Source organism: Simochromis diagramma, unplaced genomic scaffold, assembly GCF_900408965.1.
Source record: "Simochromis diagramma unplaced genomic scaffold, fSimDia1.1 OVJJ01000411.1, whole genome shotgun sequence".
Classification (NCBI taxonomy): Eukaryota; Metazoa; Chordata; class Actinopteri; order Cichliformes; family Cichlidae; genus Simochromis; species Simochromis diagramma.
The window spans coordinates 1,227,771-1,243,897 of record NW_024386735.1 but is presented as its reverse complement, the minus strand read 5'-3'; the positions used below and the strand labels follow the sequence as shown (position 1 = coordinate 1,243,897).

At 39.7% G+C, this 16,127-nt stretch overlaps 1 protein-coding gene across 2 annotated transcripts in view; it reads right to left on the bottom strand.

Moving 5' to 3' along the window:
• Window positions 1-4,272: 4,272 nt before the first annotated feature.
• filip1l (filamin A interacting protein 1-like) overlaps window positions 4,273-16,127 on the bottom strand; it is a 103,561-nt gene continuing 91,706 nt past the window's right edge. The window contains exons 1-2 of one of the 2 annotated variants that reach the window (XM_040037790.1): window positions 13,161-13,929; window positions 4,273-7,526 (exon numbers count right to left, since the gene is read on the bottom strand). In XM_040037790.1, the coding sequence (XP_039893724.1) occupies window positions 4,670-7,411 (2,742 nt within the window). In that variant the 5' untranslated portion in view covers window positions 7,412-7,526; window positions 13,161-13,929 and the 3' untranslated portion in view covers window positions 4,273-4,669. Of the gene's footprint in view, window positions 7,527-13,160; window positions 13,930-16,127 lie in introns of those variants that run through there. The other variant, XM_040037712.1, reaches the window with a different exon arrangement.

The window sequence follows — 16,127 nt, the reverse complement described above, 5'->3', positions numbered from 1 at the left end:
ACTCTGCACCGGCACAGCTGTTTCTGTGGCAACCAAACACGAGGTTTGTTTTGGTGCTTGCGTTGCGGTGGGAGAGAGGCTTGCTTTCACAATGTCTGCACTCTCACACTCACGAAGCCTTTTGTTTAGACAAAACCCCAGTACTGCTGTTTATTAAGGGTCAAGGTGGGCTAAAGCACGGAGATCTGCTCTCTTTGTTCGCGCCGTGGTAATCGTTCAATTTTCCTGTCCCTGGCTGATTGATATCAGTAGCTGATTGTTCAAAAGTCACATCAGGATGTCTGGCATTTTTGATGTTTTCTTTCGCCCCTGAACAACTCTGCTCTTAATCAGCAGTATCATTGTGAGCTTAGTGTGATTACAGCTTCGCTCTCGCCCAGCAGAAGGGAGCATTGCTGCAGGCTTTTAAATGAAATAGTCTTCCAGTGTGTCACATGATACTCATTCTCCCAGTCTGGCTGGGATACCGTGCACAGATCTGTCTTCCTTGGCTGAACCAGATGAGTTTTATGAATCGAATAAGTTTAAAGTGAGTCAGGGGGTAATTAAGGTCGCAGACAGTAATCCCAGCTGCTGGATGCTTTTCTCAAGGAGAGGTCTAATGAATAGCATCTTGTTTAGCCCCTGCATCGTTTCATCACACCCAGGCGAGCTTTGGATCTGGTTTCCACAGCTGCGCTCCTTCTCACTCATTGGATTTAATGCTTGATTTAATCATCGCCTCGTTGCCACACCAGCTCGTCTGCCTTTGGGTCAGGTTCAACAGTTTTCCTGCAGCACTTGCCTCACTCCATGAAAAATCAAAGTATGAGTTTGTAATTCATTAAAGTGTATTAGTTTTTAATGGTTATTGGTAAAATGTAAGACTTTGGGTAAAGAGGAAGGCTCAGGGATGGAAAGAAGAGCAATGAAGTTTCTCAAATTTGTCTTTCTACCCCTTACAACACTTAATTTGTTGCCCTACTTGTTAACAAAGGTGTGAATCACCTAACAATTAAAGTATGGATCTGGTGGCTTTGATCCAGCTGGAAATACAAAGTAAAATAATTAAGATTCTTTGTGTGTGTTTGATTTTAAACAAGCCAATCGTATGATGTAATTCTAGTTTTAGGTTTATGCGTACATAAAATGCCACTGCGATGAGGAAAGCCCATCTGAGGCGTTCATTATCTTTTCCTTAAGACATGAAATTAATTACCTTTTCCTCTTGCATCCTTTCATTCTTGCCTTTCAATCAACCTCCCCTCCCGGACCATCCAGTTCTGACCTTTGGTACAGATTTAACGTGAAGTGAAACGCACGTACGAGGTAACATTTTCAGTCCATGTGGAAGAATGCATATACATAGAAAACATTTGTAGGCTATACAGATGACTCATCTCAAAGGACGTGATTCATGGGAGAAAAGAAAATAAACGTTTTGGTTTTCTACCCAGTCAAAGGCACGCTCGGTAAAAAGAACTTTCAACGAATACGTTTGTGTTCCTGTGACCCAAACACAGTATCAGGTTTTCTGAAGGGGTTTTGTGATGTTTACAGTATGTTTCCTGGAGTGCATTATTCAGTTGCTATGCTCATAACATTGGGAAATAAAGGCAGTTTTTTTCCCTCTATTTCCACCACTTTAAAAGTTTTAGGATTTTCTTTGTCACGCCGCATGTTTGGATGAACATAGTCCACTTTTAGTGCAGTGCCCTCTGGTCCAAGTGCTTAGAGGTGGGTGCGTCTTCCTCTCAAAGTAGTGAGCAGCAGTGCTGTCTTCACCTCCTACAGTTCACACCCAACTGCATACAACACCGCTGCATACAGGTAGGCACAACAAAGGGCCTCCACTCAGGAGCAGCTACAGTAGTTTTTGTTCACTGAACATTTTTGGGCCAGATTTATGAAAACACTGAACCAGTGCAAACTGGGTTTTAGGTAAAAAAAACAACAACAAAACAAGTGCTGTGTTGGTATTTCCAACAAGAGCACCATGAGAAGGTATGAGGTGTAAACTCACAGATTTTTGTAACAGAAAAAGTATAAGGAGGAGAATATTTAAATTGGACTGTGATCCGTAATTTACCGCTAATTGTGCCGATATTGAATGCTGACAAAAAGGATGTCTTTTATTTTTTATTCAATTTTTTTTGTGCTTCATATTGAAATTAAATACCTGCACCTGTATTTTGAACACAGCACAACTTTTATAAAACTAAAACTAAAGACACTTTGCACTAACAAGCTAGTTACCCCGTTTAGTTAATCTGGCTCTTTATAAGTAATTTTGTTCAATGATGTTGAAGTATTTAACAATTATCCTAAACGTTAACCTGGTCAATGGCATGTTAGCATTACCTGTTTAACTATTAGCAGTTGCCTAATAGCCACATTAGCTGTGAGGATCAGCGAGTAGCGGCTAGCAGTTAGAGCTATATTTTCAGTCCTGCCCATTTGTAACATATATAGGCAGATGTTAACTTAGTAAGATAACGCAATTGTTTGTGTCTAAAAACTGTTGTTTCTCTTACAGGCCCAGATTAAGTCTGAGAAAAGTTTACCTCCTGGTATGGGCAACCATACCAACTGCTAAGCACAGGACTACCTCAGATAACCTAGACATACTGTGGTCTTTTTTAATTTTTTTTTTTTTGTTTGTTTTTCTTTACTACTTAAGAGAATATTAAAATAGTTTTAATATGTATAAGTTATGATTATATTACTATATCTTTTGCACTATGTCGGACAACTTAGACTGTTATTATGTAAAGTTTTTGTATTGTTGTAATCTTTTTTTAAAAAAAAAAACATTGCTCGTCATAGTTTACCCTAAATTTGCAGTAGATAATTTTCCAGATTTCTTTTTTTAGATTTTTTTTCAGAATTGTACTTTACATCTTCCTTCAACTGCTCCCTATAAGGACTGCCACACGGGTCTTCTGTCTCCTTCTCATTCTGCCCTTTTCCATCATCTTCTCTTTACTCAGACCCTCAAGTGAGATTGAAATGTTCCCAACCTTTTTCAAGCCTGCATCACATCATCATCTATTGAGATCTATTCATTTAAATCGAGTTTAAACTTAATCTTGTTTTCACATAATTATATAAAAATGTATGTTGTTAAAATAAGTTTTCAGCCAGTTGAACTATCATTGTTTAGGCCAGTTTCATCTGAGTGTCAGCTATGTTTACCGTTAGCCACTGCTTTCATCTGACCATTTAGGAGTTATAGTTAGCTTATTAGTAACAATAAGCCATTACTTTAGGCTACAGCTCCAATTAGATGCAGAGTATTAATCTTTATATGTGAAGTATTTGTTCACATTTATGTCCCTTTTATATTCATCTATAATTAAAACTATATATAAAGTTTTGTGTTGTGTTTTTTCAGAGAAAAAGAAAAGTCATGACTCCCTACATTTTTTTTTCTCAGTGGACCTAATCCTCATCTGTATATGATGCATTTATTGCTTTTGGGTTTCTGTTTGTACTGTTTATCCTTTACGGTCATATGAGTTTTAATGCTTCTATTCATACCTATTCAGGTGCACTCAGTCTTCCCACGTAATCCATTGTCTCTGCACATACACCCACAGGCTTTCTTGTGCTGTTGACCCTGGTTTGAAATCACTGATGTAATCCAGCAGGTACCCTTTGCAGTGCTGCATACACGATTGATGCTAAAAGTTTTCATGGTCCAGTGAATATGTAAGATTGTTTCAGTTATGTTTGAAAAACCACTGCTGAAGAACAACTGCGGCTGTTGCATTTTTAAAAGTACAAGACTCACCTTCCACAGCAGCTTTACGGTGCGCTGCACTAAGGTTTAAAGGTTTTAAGCAGAGTTTCCATTATGTCATTTAAGAGAACTCCCAAGTTCACACAACTGTGGTTTTCTTTCTCAGTTACTGGGTTTCTGTGTCCCGAAGAAGAAACTATGACATCAGCTTATGATTTTAACTCAACCATGTGAGAATCCCTGAGGGGTTTTTGACTTTGCTTTTGTGTCATCTGGTCAAACATAAGCACTGTGTTTTTTATTCTGAAAAATCTTCCACTTGAGTCTAACGGAAAGTGATCTGCAGCCATTTTGACTTTGACTCACTGGATTCAAGTCTTTAAGTGTTAAAACGTTACAGTGCATGCAACACAAATCAAAATCAAAGAGCTGATTTTAATCTATTGGCATATTCCCACATTATATGTATTTTTAAAAAGAAAAAATTCAAAACATGCTGGATTTAGTGAATAAATGAAATAGGCAAGCATGGATGACAAACTAAAACATACTTCTTTTTGCACACTTTAATTCTCAGGAAAGCAAACAACTTAATAATAATGCAGTATGTGGAGTATGAAGTATAAAAATTGGTACGATACATCAGTGTGAATAGTCTGACTACATGGCAAATGTGCCACTGAGTACAATACAGTAAGTGCACTTAAGTTAAAACCTTGTGTTATGTCAGATTAATTCAAGTTCTAGTGCTTTATTTTTTTCATGCAGGCACACAGTTGTTTGAACTTTATCACACAGAACCAAGCAAACCAACAAAAATGAAAAGTAAAACATTCAACTGTTTAAGATCAAAAATGAAGCAAATCAGACTTTTTTTAGGGTATAGAGTTGGGGTATAAGAGGTATCTTATGGGCAGGATGGGATGGAAGGTTTTGGGGGTTATCAGGTCAGTCGTAGGCATTACTTACTGTAATTTGTGATGGCCTTTGGATTGGGGTGGAGGTGGGCTTAATCATGATGCTACTTGTGATTTTGCTGTTGGCTTTGACAGTAGGAGAACTGCAGTTTGCAAGCACCTGAGTCCTTTGTTCCGGAAGTCCAGGCGTGTGGCATGGACTCTGCGTTTGGGACGAAGTGCTGATGCCCTGAATGAATGGGCTCCCTAAGTGAATGTGGATTTTGTTGTCCTCTGTGGTGATGACGTTGGGCCCCAAGCTGGGGGACCTCTGGACCTGCCAGCTGTTCTGCCTTTCGGGGGTCACGCGGAAGACGGCGTGTCCTCCAACAACCTCGACTGGCTCCGTGGATAAGGTGCGGTCGGGGGTGCCTGTCATCACTGATACTATTTGTATTGGTGACATGGCTCTGTCTGGGGTTACAGAGCCACAGGAGTCTGGGGTCATCGCTCTGGAGTATGTAGCCATAGTAAAAGGTGACAGGGCCCTATCTGGTGAACATGGCTCATCAGACACAGAGGAGCTCTTAGATTTTGCTGTTGGGGAAATGGATTTTGCATTAGGGGATATAGATGCATTCTGGATGATGGTAATTCTTTGTTTGGGTGGACCCCCGCTTGTGGGTATGACAGCAGTGCTGGTGAATGACTGGGTGTTTTCTGTGGTTGGACTTGTGATCTCTAGCGTTGCAGTGTTGTGTCCGTGGTCAGGTGTCACTTTAATATGCAGAGGTTGCCCAGGACTGTGGGTCAGCACGACGTCTCCAGGCTGAACATGGCTGCCGTTCTGCCGTGGTTGCATTTTTCCATTGACCTGATGAGGAGCGTCTTTGTTCTTAAGGAGTGGGCCTCGTGCTCTTTTCAGGTTGTTGTTAAGATTATTTACATTATTGATAATCGAGGGGCTACATTTGGTGAGCTGCAGCTCATTGCTGTAATTAGCATTTTCTTCCGGTTCGTTCTCGTCGTACAGCTTGCCGTTCACCACTGCACGTTCCAGCGGTGGCATACCCTTGCAGTTGGGAGACATGAAATCAAGTGGGTCTGTCTGAACCTCCTTAGTGGAAACATGCAGGTCTGAAAAGCGCCTGCCGTTCATTCCTGGGCGAAGGCTTTTGCTGAACCGTCGGTATCTTTCCAGCTCTCGAGTGAGCGTCTCCATTTCTCTGGCCAGTTCTTTGTTTCTGACTTCCTGCTGGGTCAGTTTTCTCTGCAGTGTCGAGTGGTCAGTTTTCATGCGGCAAATGGACTCTTCTGTTCCCATGTATTCATGAATCTTCTCTTTCAGAGCTGCCACCTCTCTGGTCAAATGGCTGGACTTGGCCTCCTCTTCCTTAAGGCGTTTGTAAAGGACGTGCTCTTGGTTGCACTCTTTCTTTTCAACCAGCTGGTACTTTGAAAGCTCTTTTCTAGATACTTCCAGCTCTTCCATCAAGGCTTTAGCTTTTTCTTGCTCGTTGTTAAATCTTTTCTCCAGCGATTCAAACGCCTCTGTTTTTAATGATTCGCCTTCCACCACTTTCATGTCTTTTAACTTGCGTCGGAGGCGTTCGACTTCCTGGGTCAAATCTTTTACTTTGTTGTCTTCTTGCTGGAAGCGGTTAGCAATTGGCGTTTTGATATTCTCCTCTTTAGCCTTGTTTCTCAGGTATTCTCTCTCTATTGTCTCAAGTGATTGCAACCTTTTCTTCATCAAGCTTATTTTAGACTCCAAATCGTTACTCTTCTCCTCCTCAGCTCTTAACCTTGCCTTCAAGTCATCCTTTTCCTTTGTAACACTGCAGATTTTCTCCTCAAGCTCAGCCTTTGATCTCAGTGCTTTCTTGCTTTCGTCAATAAGCTTCTCTGTAACTGATGTAACTCTGTCCTGTTCAGCCTGCAGTTTGCCTGTGCTGTTCTGGACTTTGTTCTCCATTTGCTTCAGCTTCTCTGCCATTGCTTTTCTCTCATCCACCAGCATCACTGTGAGAGTCTTTAGCTTGGTGAGATCTTCCTTCAGAGTCAGCTCTGTCTTTCCCAGCTGGCTTTCAGCAGCCTCCAGTTCTTTGACTCTGACTTTGAGGACTTCCAACTCACTGGTCAGAACCTTTGACACCGACCTCTCTTTCTCCAAGTTGCTTTTCAGTGAGCTGCATTCTTGTTTGCTCTTACTGAATGCATCCTCTAGTTTCTCCAAGTCCATGATTCTCTGATTCAGTTTGTCCACTTCAGCTTTCAGGCACCGGTTTTGGCTGGCCTCTTTCTCCAGTTTTTTGTTGAGGTCCCTGCATTGGTCCTCCATTCTGATCAGCTCTTCATCCTTCCCCTCCATTTCAAGTACCCGTTTTCGTAACTCTTCAAGCTCTGACATGAGGCCAGAGTTTCCACACTCACCGCGGCTAATTTTGTCTCTCAGCTCTTGCAGTTCCTCCTCAGCCCTGCGCAGGGTTTTATTGGTCTCCTCCAGCTCATCAAGCTGCCTGCTGAGAGCTGAAAGCTTCTGACGCAGCTGCCTGTTTTGGGCATCCTCGCTGGTTAATTTGGCAGTCATGGCTTCCTGTTCCTGATGGTATCGACTGGCTTGGTCACGCAGCTCAGCCTCCAAGCGACAGACCTTTTGCTCCTCTTCCTGCAGACGAGCATTAGCTGAGCTCAGCTCTTCCTGGGCTTGTGAAGAACTGGCACTCAGTTCTTGAACTTTAGCTGTCTGTTGATTCAGCTGCTCGGTAAGACGCTGCTGTTCATCCACAACCATCAATGCAAACGACTTGAGTTTTGTCAGCTCCTCCTTGAGGCTTGCCACCTTTTTGTTGTTTTCTTCGTTTTTGCGTTCTTGGTAGGCCTTTTCCTGATCAATTAACAGCTTTAACCTGTAATAAAAGGAAAGAAAAAAAGGAACATGATTTTTAGGAATTTGATTAGTTAGCTTTTTTCCTGACAAAAGTACGTTATTTAATTAAAAAGCACAAAATATAGAAAATGTAAAAATAGGCGTTAATTAATTTTTCAAACCTTATATAGGTTGATATTTCCTTTTAATATTTACCTTTGTATTTTGTTATCTTTTGATAATTTCTCAATTATTATTTATTTATTTTTTGGCTGCTTAAGTCTTCCATAGAGGGTAAAAATAGAGCATCCTAAACCTAAATATATAAAATGCTAATCCTGTTTATCCACTAATATTATATAAGAAAACCCCTAAAGGAACTCTACACCCTCACTGTTGTTATCCATACAGTCCAGCTCTCCAAGCTCTGACACATCATAAACACTGTTATTTTCCCAGCATTTCTAAGGAGGAATAAAGTTCTTATGTCATGGAAAGTTTAACACATAATAAAAAAAAGCATCACTTTATGTTCTGAAATACCTTTGGTTCATTTTTGTTCCCTCAGTGCCAGCTAATTCTCATATGCTTTGGAAACCTGAGTTCCTACTCTAAATAGTGGGTCTTAAGTTTAACAATCAGTGAATTTCCGAATGTTTCCACAGTGGGTGAGGGGGTAGCGTAAGACCTACGTCCCCTGTCAGAAAAGAGACACACAGCCAAATGCTGACCTCTGAAAGTGATCATCTGACTGGACAACATGACATATTGCAAGCACAATAAAATATGTCTGTGACCCACTTATAATCTAAATCTGAGGCCTGATTGTTAGCTCATAGAAGGAAATAACTGCATCATTGCACAAGAGCAAATCAGGAAATCAGGATTCAAGCAAAAATGAGAAACACTTTAGAATGTAAACTTTTTTAATGTCTGTCACAGCTGACAAACTGACAAAAATAAAATAAAATCAGAAGCAGTCTGTTTAAGAAAAATAACAAGACCCGACAGGGTAGCATATGTAATATTTATATTTCCACAACTAATGAAATCCCATATTTTTATACTATAGAATATGTTTGCCATGTGATGCAGCTGTAGTCCCTTAAGTACAGTGTGCAGCCCGGGTCAAGGCGTCTGGCACATGCATGCATCACCAAAGTGCCTACAGCCCCTGGAGAAAATATGTTATGACTGCTGTGTGTGCGTCTGCCAGGCGTTTCCACACAGATGGCCCACTGGCATGGAACAATCCTTTAATTAAGGGGTTCCTCTACTACCAACCCTCCTCCCCCTCACTAAACCCACCACCACCTACCCACCCTGCTTTTTTTTCTTATACTTTTAAAGGAATTCCCCCTGCTTCCAAAAGCAATTACAGCTCCGCAGGGTTTATTCAGAAGACCCCCCCCCCCACACACACACACACAAATTCCACATGTACACTTGGGTTGTGGGCCATGATGTAAGTGTGGTACAGTAGGGTGGGTCACTTCTACAGCAGTATGTCATTTCTTTCTTCAGTAGCTGCTAAAGGGCAGTTGGATTTAGGGGGACACATGTAACTAGATCCATGTGCTGCTATTACACAGAAAAACACCCAATAAAGTACATATAAATTTGCATGATTAATAATAAGACCTAATTATTAGTGTGGTTGTAATGCATTATGGGAGGAAATCTTTTTATGGACAAGTAAAAATAAACTTATTTATAGTAAATTATATTGAAATTTTCTAATAAAGATGTACCATTCTAATATTGGGTATAGTCAGAGTAGAGCATTGCACTAGAGGTGGTTAGATCAATCCAAATATAGATAGCAACGCTGGTATCGGTATCGTATCGATACTGAAGCGCCAGGGTTGATACTTTATATAAATATAACTCTAACATGCACTGTGAAAATTGTCTGAACCTTTCTGTTTCTTATGTTTTATTTGCTTATAGCACATTTAAACAACAGAAGGTGACCCAAAGCGCTTCAGAGACAAGCACATTTACATTTCAAGGTGCCAAAAACACCCAGTTTCAAAATGCATGAAAAGCTTAAAAGTGTGTTTTGTTGTGCAAACTAATTATTGTAGAAAGTAAAAGTCACAGTGATTTATTGGTCATTAACATATGTTAATAATTTGCAAACTGATGAAGATTCATCTCATAAATCATGACACCCTGCTCTATCGGTATCGGTATTGGTATCAGCGATACTCACCCAGTATTTGGTATCCGAGCGATACCAAAATTTATAGTATCACACAACACAAGATTGCACCATCCTTTATAGTTTAGCTTTTCATGGTAAACTCAAAGTATATTTACTCAACTATTATACTTTAGTACCATTTTTTTGGAAAGGTTCCCCGGTATATTACTTTAAACTTCAGTCAATTACATTTAAACAACTACTAAAGCTCTATTCACTTTTACTACTTATATTCCAGTTTAACTTAAAACAGAGACAATCTACACATTTTGATCTATTCTGGTGAAATTACATGAAGAAGTTGAAGTTATATGGTGGTATATATTAATACACACTTACACGTATGTCAGTTTTAAAAAAATGATTTATGTCTTGAATAAACTACTTTGATTTTTGCATATAGGGGATTGATATGGCTGCTATGCTGGGGTTATTAGGTGACATGGTGTTCAACAGTGTATTAAACAAATCTCTAATCATGCTTATTCGTTTCAAGGAATCTGATAGCCCCAAGGACTTGCACTTTTCTGTCTGGGTTTTATCAACATAGGATTAAAAACAAGAGCAAGCTATCTCCTACACATGTTGATTGCAAATCAAGCCCAGGACTACAAAGTGCTTGCCAGTGGTGTCATCAAAATACTTATCGCCTCATCAGGAGCCATGCATGTGCTGAAAGGTTGCGTTTTCTTTGATTAGATTATGCGTGTGAAAGCTGCAAAGCAAAACTCCTCTACAGCAGGCAGACATGTCCTTTTCAAACCAGTCTGTAATCACTATTTATTTAATCTCTTATCTCTGTCCCCACTGTTTTCCTAGTGATGTCATCGGCGAAAATAGAAAGATCAACATACTTTGTTCCCTAGTATTACTGGAAACTCTGTCACTCTGGCTTAAAAAAAACCCCAAAAACCACGTTAAAAAAAAGTCCTGAAATGGATATTAATCCAAATTACTGCATGCAAGAGAACTTTGCATCACTAAAGACAAATTCTATCTCCTTTGTAGGACTATATTACTCTGTGCCTGATGTACTCTGTGGTACAGAAAAAAATCTTTAAATCAGATAATTTGTTCCCGGACTTCTTCTCATCAGGGACACACAGAGAGATGAATGTAATTGGCCAACAGAGCAACATCTGAGACCATTTTGGGTTGTTAGATATAATTTAGAGCACACTGCATGTTGCATGGATGGGGCAAAAACAGACATAGTGACACTTGGTGAAAAAAAATACGATGGACTTATCTATCGTGATGTCACCCATTGTTCCACACCTTGAGCTGTCAACCTTACCATATTAGCCAAAGCTTTTTTTCGAGCCAGACGTTAGCTTTTATTGATAAAAGGGTGGATGGCTAAGTTAGCAGCTAATACTAGCTAGCTTGGTTAGCAAGCTGCATTCACAAAGTGCAACACAACAGACCCATATCAGCTAATTAGTGTAATTAGTGTAGTTAGAAATAATAGAGTAGTAGAATTTCCCTCAGCACATCTAAATGAAAAACTTTTTGGATGGTCTATACCATAATAATCTAATATTAGTCAGATAATTTATTAAAATGCAACATACATACAGTGAAGAGGTCCAGTATAATGACTCAAAGTAGTGGATGAGGCTTAGCAGACTCCGATCAGCTTCAACTACCTGTGTCAGGGAAGCTCAATTGTCCAGCTGGATAAGTTATTAAAAAAATTATCCCACTTAGAGTTGTTATGAGAGGGGGAATCTATCCATAGAGGCCAAAACCTTTTTTCTTTTTCCTCTTTTTTTTTGGTCAAAGTTGAAAACATGTTTTCTAATGCTTTGGTCTTCCATTTTAAAATGGGAGCCTTCCACGATTGACTCCTTTGTGGAGCCAACCTCAGGTGGCACCTAAAGGAAGTACAATCAAACTTTTAAATGATGGTTAGTAGCTCAACCTACCTGCTGTCACCATCTAATTTACTATGTGTTTCATATTTTCAGGGCTACATTTTGAACCCCATCACGCTACATTTTCAGCATTGCAAGAGTGTAGCTCCTTTACGCAGAGATCTGGGATTCTTGAAAAAAGAGCTGGTCACATAACAGTTTAACAGCTATCACTATTACCACTCATGGAGCAGCCTGTGCAAACTTTGCATCAGGTACTAATTTCATTCAGAGCGGTTTCCCCAGGAAGACAGATGCATATTCACCAATGTTAGTCGTTAAGTGTCATGGAAAAACAAGTCGTACTGAGTGATTTAGTGTGTTAGGGTCCTTGAGTGGATATCTTAATGTTATATTATATTTTCCTTTTCTCTCAAATGTACGATATCATGAATGCACTCAAAGAAAAGGAAACATCCAGTCGGGAACTCTTAGCCAAGTCCATACGGGAGACACACTAGCACACATTACAGCTTTGCTGAGGGCTTCCCTCTGTTTTTATGCTGGAAACTGTGGCTCACCCGCTGTGTGTAAAGTGCCGCTGCGCCTCCTCTGCGGGTTGCTGTGCCATTTCCTCACCGCAAGCGATTAGGTCATGTATGTATAGACTTATATCTCCTGTGCACATACATGAACATCTCCTCCTTCTTTAACAGATGCTGGTGTGACAACAGTTCAAAGGGAGGACACTGATTGATGAGGTCCACGGACTGTATTTAAAATCCGCACAGGCCAAGTGATATGCCCCCAGAGTGCAATCAAAACGCGTGATATATGTTGTTCGGGTATTTATTAACTTCCTGCTAGTGGTATTATGATTAATAACATGGTGTGAACCAAACAGAGACCTGGATGTGACTCTCCTGAAACATTCGGGTCTTAAGCACCAAAACTGTTTTACTTACTTTAAACACAGCTGCTGTTTTATACAATGCAGTTAATGACATTACTCTTAATTGGTGTGACTTGAATTAATACAATATACTTATTACTATCATCACAGAACTATGCCATCTGCTATTGCACACGCACTCAGTCGCACACAGTCATTTTTCTTGTCGTTACACATGGGACCCAAATATTTGTGTGTAATTCAATTAGGCGTACATTGTGTACTAATTTCTGCTTATTATGTGACTTACATAGTACACAACGAGGAACATTTAGGACCTTACCTTAGATTTCCCTAATTTTACAGTCTACATATTTTAGTTGTCATATTAAGTGCTCCTTTCCGATCATTTCTATTAAATTCATTCAACTTTTGTAAGAATTTCTCAGCAAATATGCAAAAAGATACTTGGGAATTAAAACACCCACAATGGTGTCTAATTAAGTAGAATCTAATGTCTTAATTTTCCTACGCAGCTGTTTTAAAGAAGACACATTTCAGATGTAACTTACAGTAACTATACAAAATATAATTTAAAAGAACAACCAGAATGACAAGATGCAAGTCTGAAAATCTGTGTGCGTTCAGGCTCATCAAGGGAGCAGCTCTTTTAAAGTTTTGAAAGTTCTTCTCCTCAAAGGCAATGTTTTGTGTGCCTACCTGTGCCAGCGGCTCTCTCTCCCAGCTTTACTGCCACAAGCTCATGATCAACTTGCCGTACAACACCCGGGCTCTCGGCTCTCCCGCTCTCTCTCTGACTCTCAGACTCTTAGTAGCAGTAATGTGGGCATTCCTGCAGTCAGACCAAACAATAAGGGATGTGCTCCCTGCCTATGGACCATTACATCATCAACATGTCCTTATATGGAGCTTTGCATTGCAGAGGCTCACAAGAAGGGGGTGTGCTTGCTCGCATGTGTAACTGCGCTTGAGCAAGCCTGCTGGAGTAACTGTTTAACTAAAGGTTGTGGCACAAAAAAAATAAGAAGGGAAAAGGTATGCCTTGTCGTGTGTAATGTGTGAAATATCTGCACGGTCTGTCAGTGCTCTAGAGGCCGAACAGTAAGCGAGGACAGATGAAGAGTTCGAGTTACAGTATGTCCTTATGGGTCTTGTCAGCTTAACTCATTTTTTTCAGCCAAGGCAGAAGAGGGGAAAAAATAATCAGCTTGCAAAGTTAATAAGAGATTCTTGGATGCGGATTTGTAACTGAGACCAGTGCTGGAGAACATGACAAGACTTGTAACGCATACTGTATCTTTGTGAAATGTATACACAGCCCACTCCTAAGAGATCCCCTGGCATTTAGTCTCTCAAAAGGTTTGTTAGTGATGCTGATTAAGCTCAGGGAGTGTTTCCCTTATAGCCACCTAGTAGCAGAACCTGTTTAGTGTCATGGAGCGGTGAGCACAGTTAGTATGCTGTATTATGGAAATTCGAGTTAAAACCTATTTAGTTTCAAGCATATTAGAGTGATGAAAAAACATAAAATGTAGTTTCTTCTCCCTAGGCAGTGTTTTTGTGCACATAATGGCAGATTTAGTTACCAAGTACTGACCTGTTCTTTCAACAAACATGGCCCATTATGTCAGCCAGGTCTTCTTTTTTTAAACTTTTAAGCACTATTTGCTTTTTTCCATAAATGTCAGAAGTAAAAGTAGTAGAGAGCTAATTTTTACTACCTCATTTAGTACAGTTAGGAAATGGCTGGAGTAACGATGATTTCTCCGCACATGCTCAGTGGGATTCTGTGAATTCTGTTGAAAAGGAAAAGGATCGTTTGAACCTAATTTTGAAGTTTTTTCGGGGTTTTTCGGGGAGGGGGGGTGACTGCAGTTTTAAAACTAATTAATTATGGATGTTATGAAACCAGATTTTTTTTTTTTTTGTACCAATATGAGTTGATTTGCTTGATTTACCTAATACGATGCCAAAACAAGTCTTGTTTTTTGTTTGGTACATTGTGTCAGTATAAGCATTTATATAATGTTAGTCATTGCAAACATCTGAGCTGACAGAACAAAGTTGATTTCGCAACAGCAGTTCCAGCTATCTTAAATAAACATGTGTATTTCAGCATAAGAATGATAATATTTTGGATATTGTTGTATGCTGAATTGAACACATCTGGATGCCATTTTTTAGGTGCTTCGCTAAGCTGGAAATATCTCTTTCCTTTGTCTGAAAAGCACAAAAGAATCATTTGCATATTGCCTTTTAGTAAATCAATTATCACCCCTTATTCATCCACCCACAACACAAAGTACTTCCATACCCCACTCTTACTGCTTTTCTTATCAGTGAGTAAGGGTGGAGCTATTGAAGTATCTCATGTGACATCATGTGGGCAACTGATGAATAGTTGGACATGATACAGTCACTGGTTGCTAGGGGAAAATGTGTATTCACCAACTGATTACAGAAGTTCTGGGGCATTGCTGGCTGTCATTGGGTAAAGAAGCAGTACCAAAAACCTCCTGTAATTGGTTTTGTTGTTAGAGGATTGCTAAGATTTCCTGTAGTTATTTCTCTACAAATAATAACTATAAGCTCAGCGGTAATAAACTTGAAAAAGTGTGACACAAACTGGATTCGCCTTGCATCCGACTTTGGACAGTTTCACTACAGCTTGGAGAGTGGCTGGGCAAGTCAGTCAGTTCCACTCAAACTACAACCGCAGCAATATCCCAGCACCCAAAACAATCACTCGGAGGATTTTTACCAACTGGTTGGGGAATACACGTGCCAGGCGGTCACTGACTGGTCTGTAGGCCTGCATGACTGGGGTCTTATTCACTCGATCCTATATTGTCACCATGATTCTCACACTTCAAAAAATGGCACACAAGCTAACATCGTGTGGTTTGTGGTCACATGTCTGCAAAACCTCAGTTGCAGCAGCTGCACTGGTCACCATCTTCCACATATAGTTGTCCTGTGCTTGTGGGCACCCTCCTCCTTCAGCGCATAAGGATAGATTAGAGCGCTCGATTTATATGCTGCCTATGTTACCTAGGGTAGGGTAGCCAACATAGTGTAGGGTATCATGAACATTTGTTCTGGCTACATTCCTAGTTTCATTTGAATCTTCAGGTTATTCATCTAAAATAGCTATGCTAATACGGTTGCTGCTAGCTAGCATACAAGATTTTATCATGACTGCATATAGCCTAGTATAAGTAAGTTAATAGTGTATTGATGTACTTTTCTTTTCTAAAATTAACATATTTTGCTCAGTTTATATGTAAAAATAAAAAAGCAGCTCATTAATAAAAACAGTGTGTGTTGTGTGTGCAAACTGTATTAAATACAGACACAAAGTGGGACTATTTAATGGTTAAAAAGCAAAGTTTCCCTCACTGTAGGTTTGTCTGCAGTGGATATATAGTGGTTTGATGGCACAACAAAATAAGAATGATTACTTTACATGTAAGAAGCTTACATTTTATAAATTTAGAGCGAGCTAGTAGAAGTTTTGTTCTGTGCACCAAGAGTATATTGAGATTGAGATGCAGATAATGTTCTTGAGTCATAGCCAATTAATAATTAATAATCCAGTCATTTGTTGTTTAGTCTCCTGCAGAAATAGAAAGAAGGCTTAAGTAAGATGATTAGATATGTAATTGG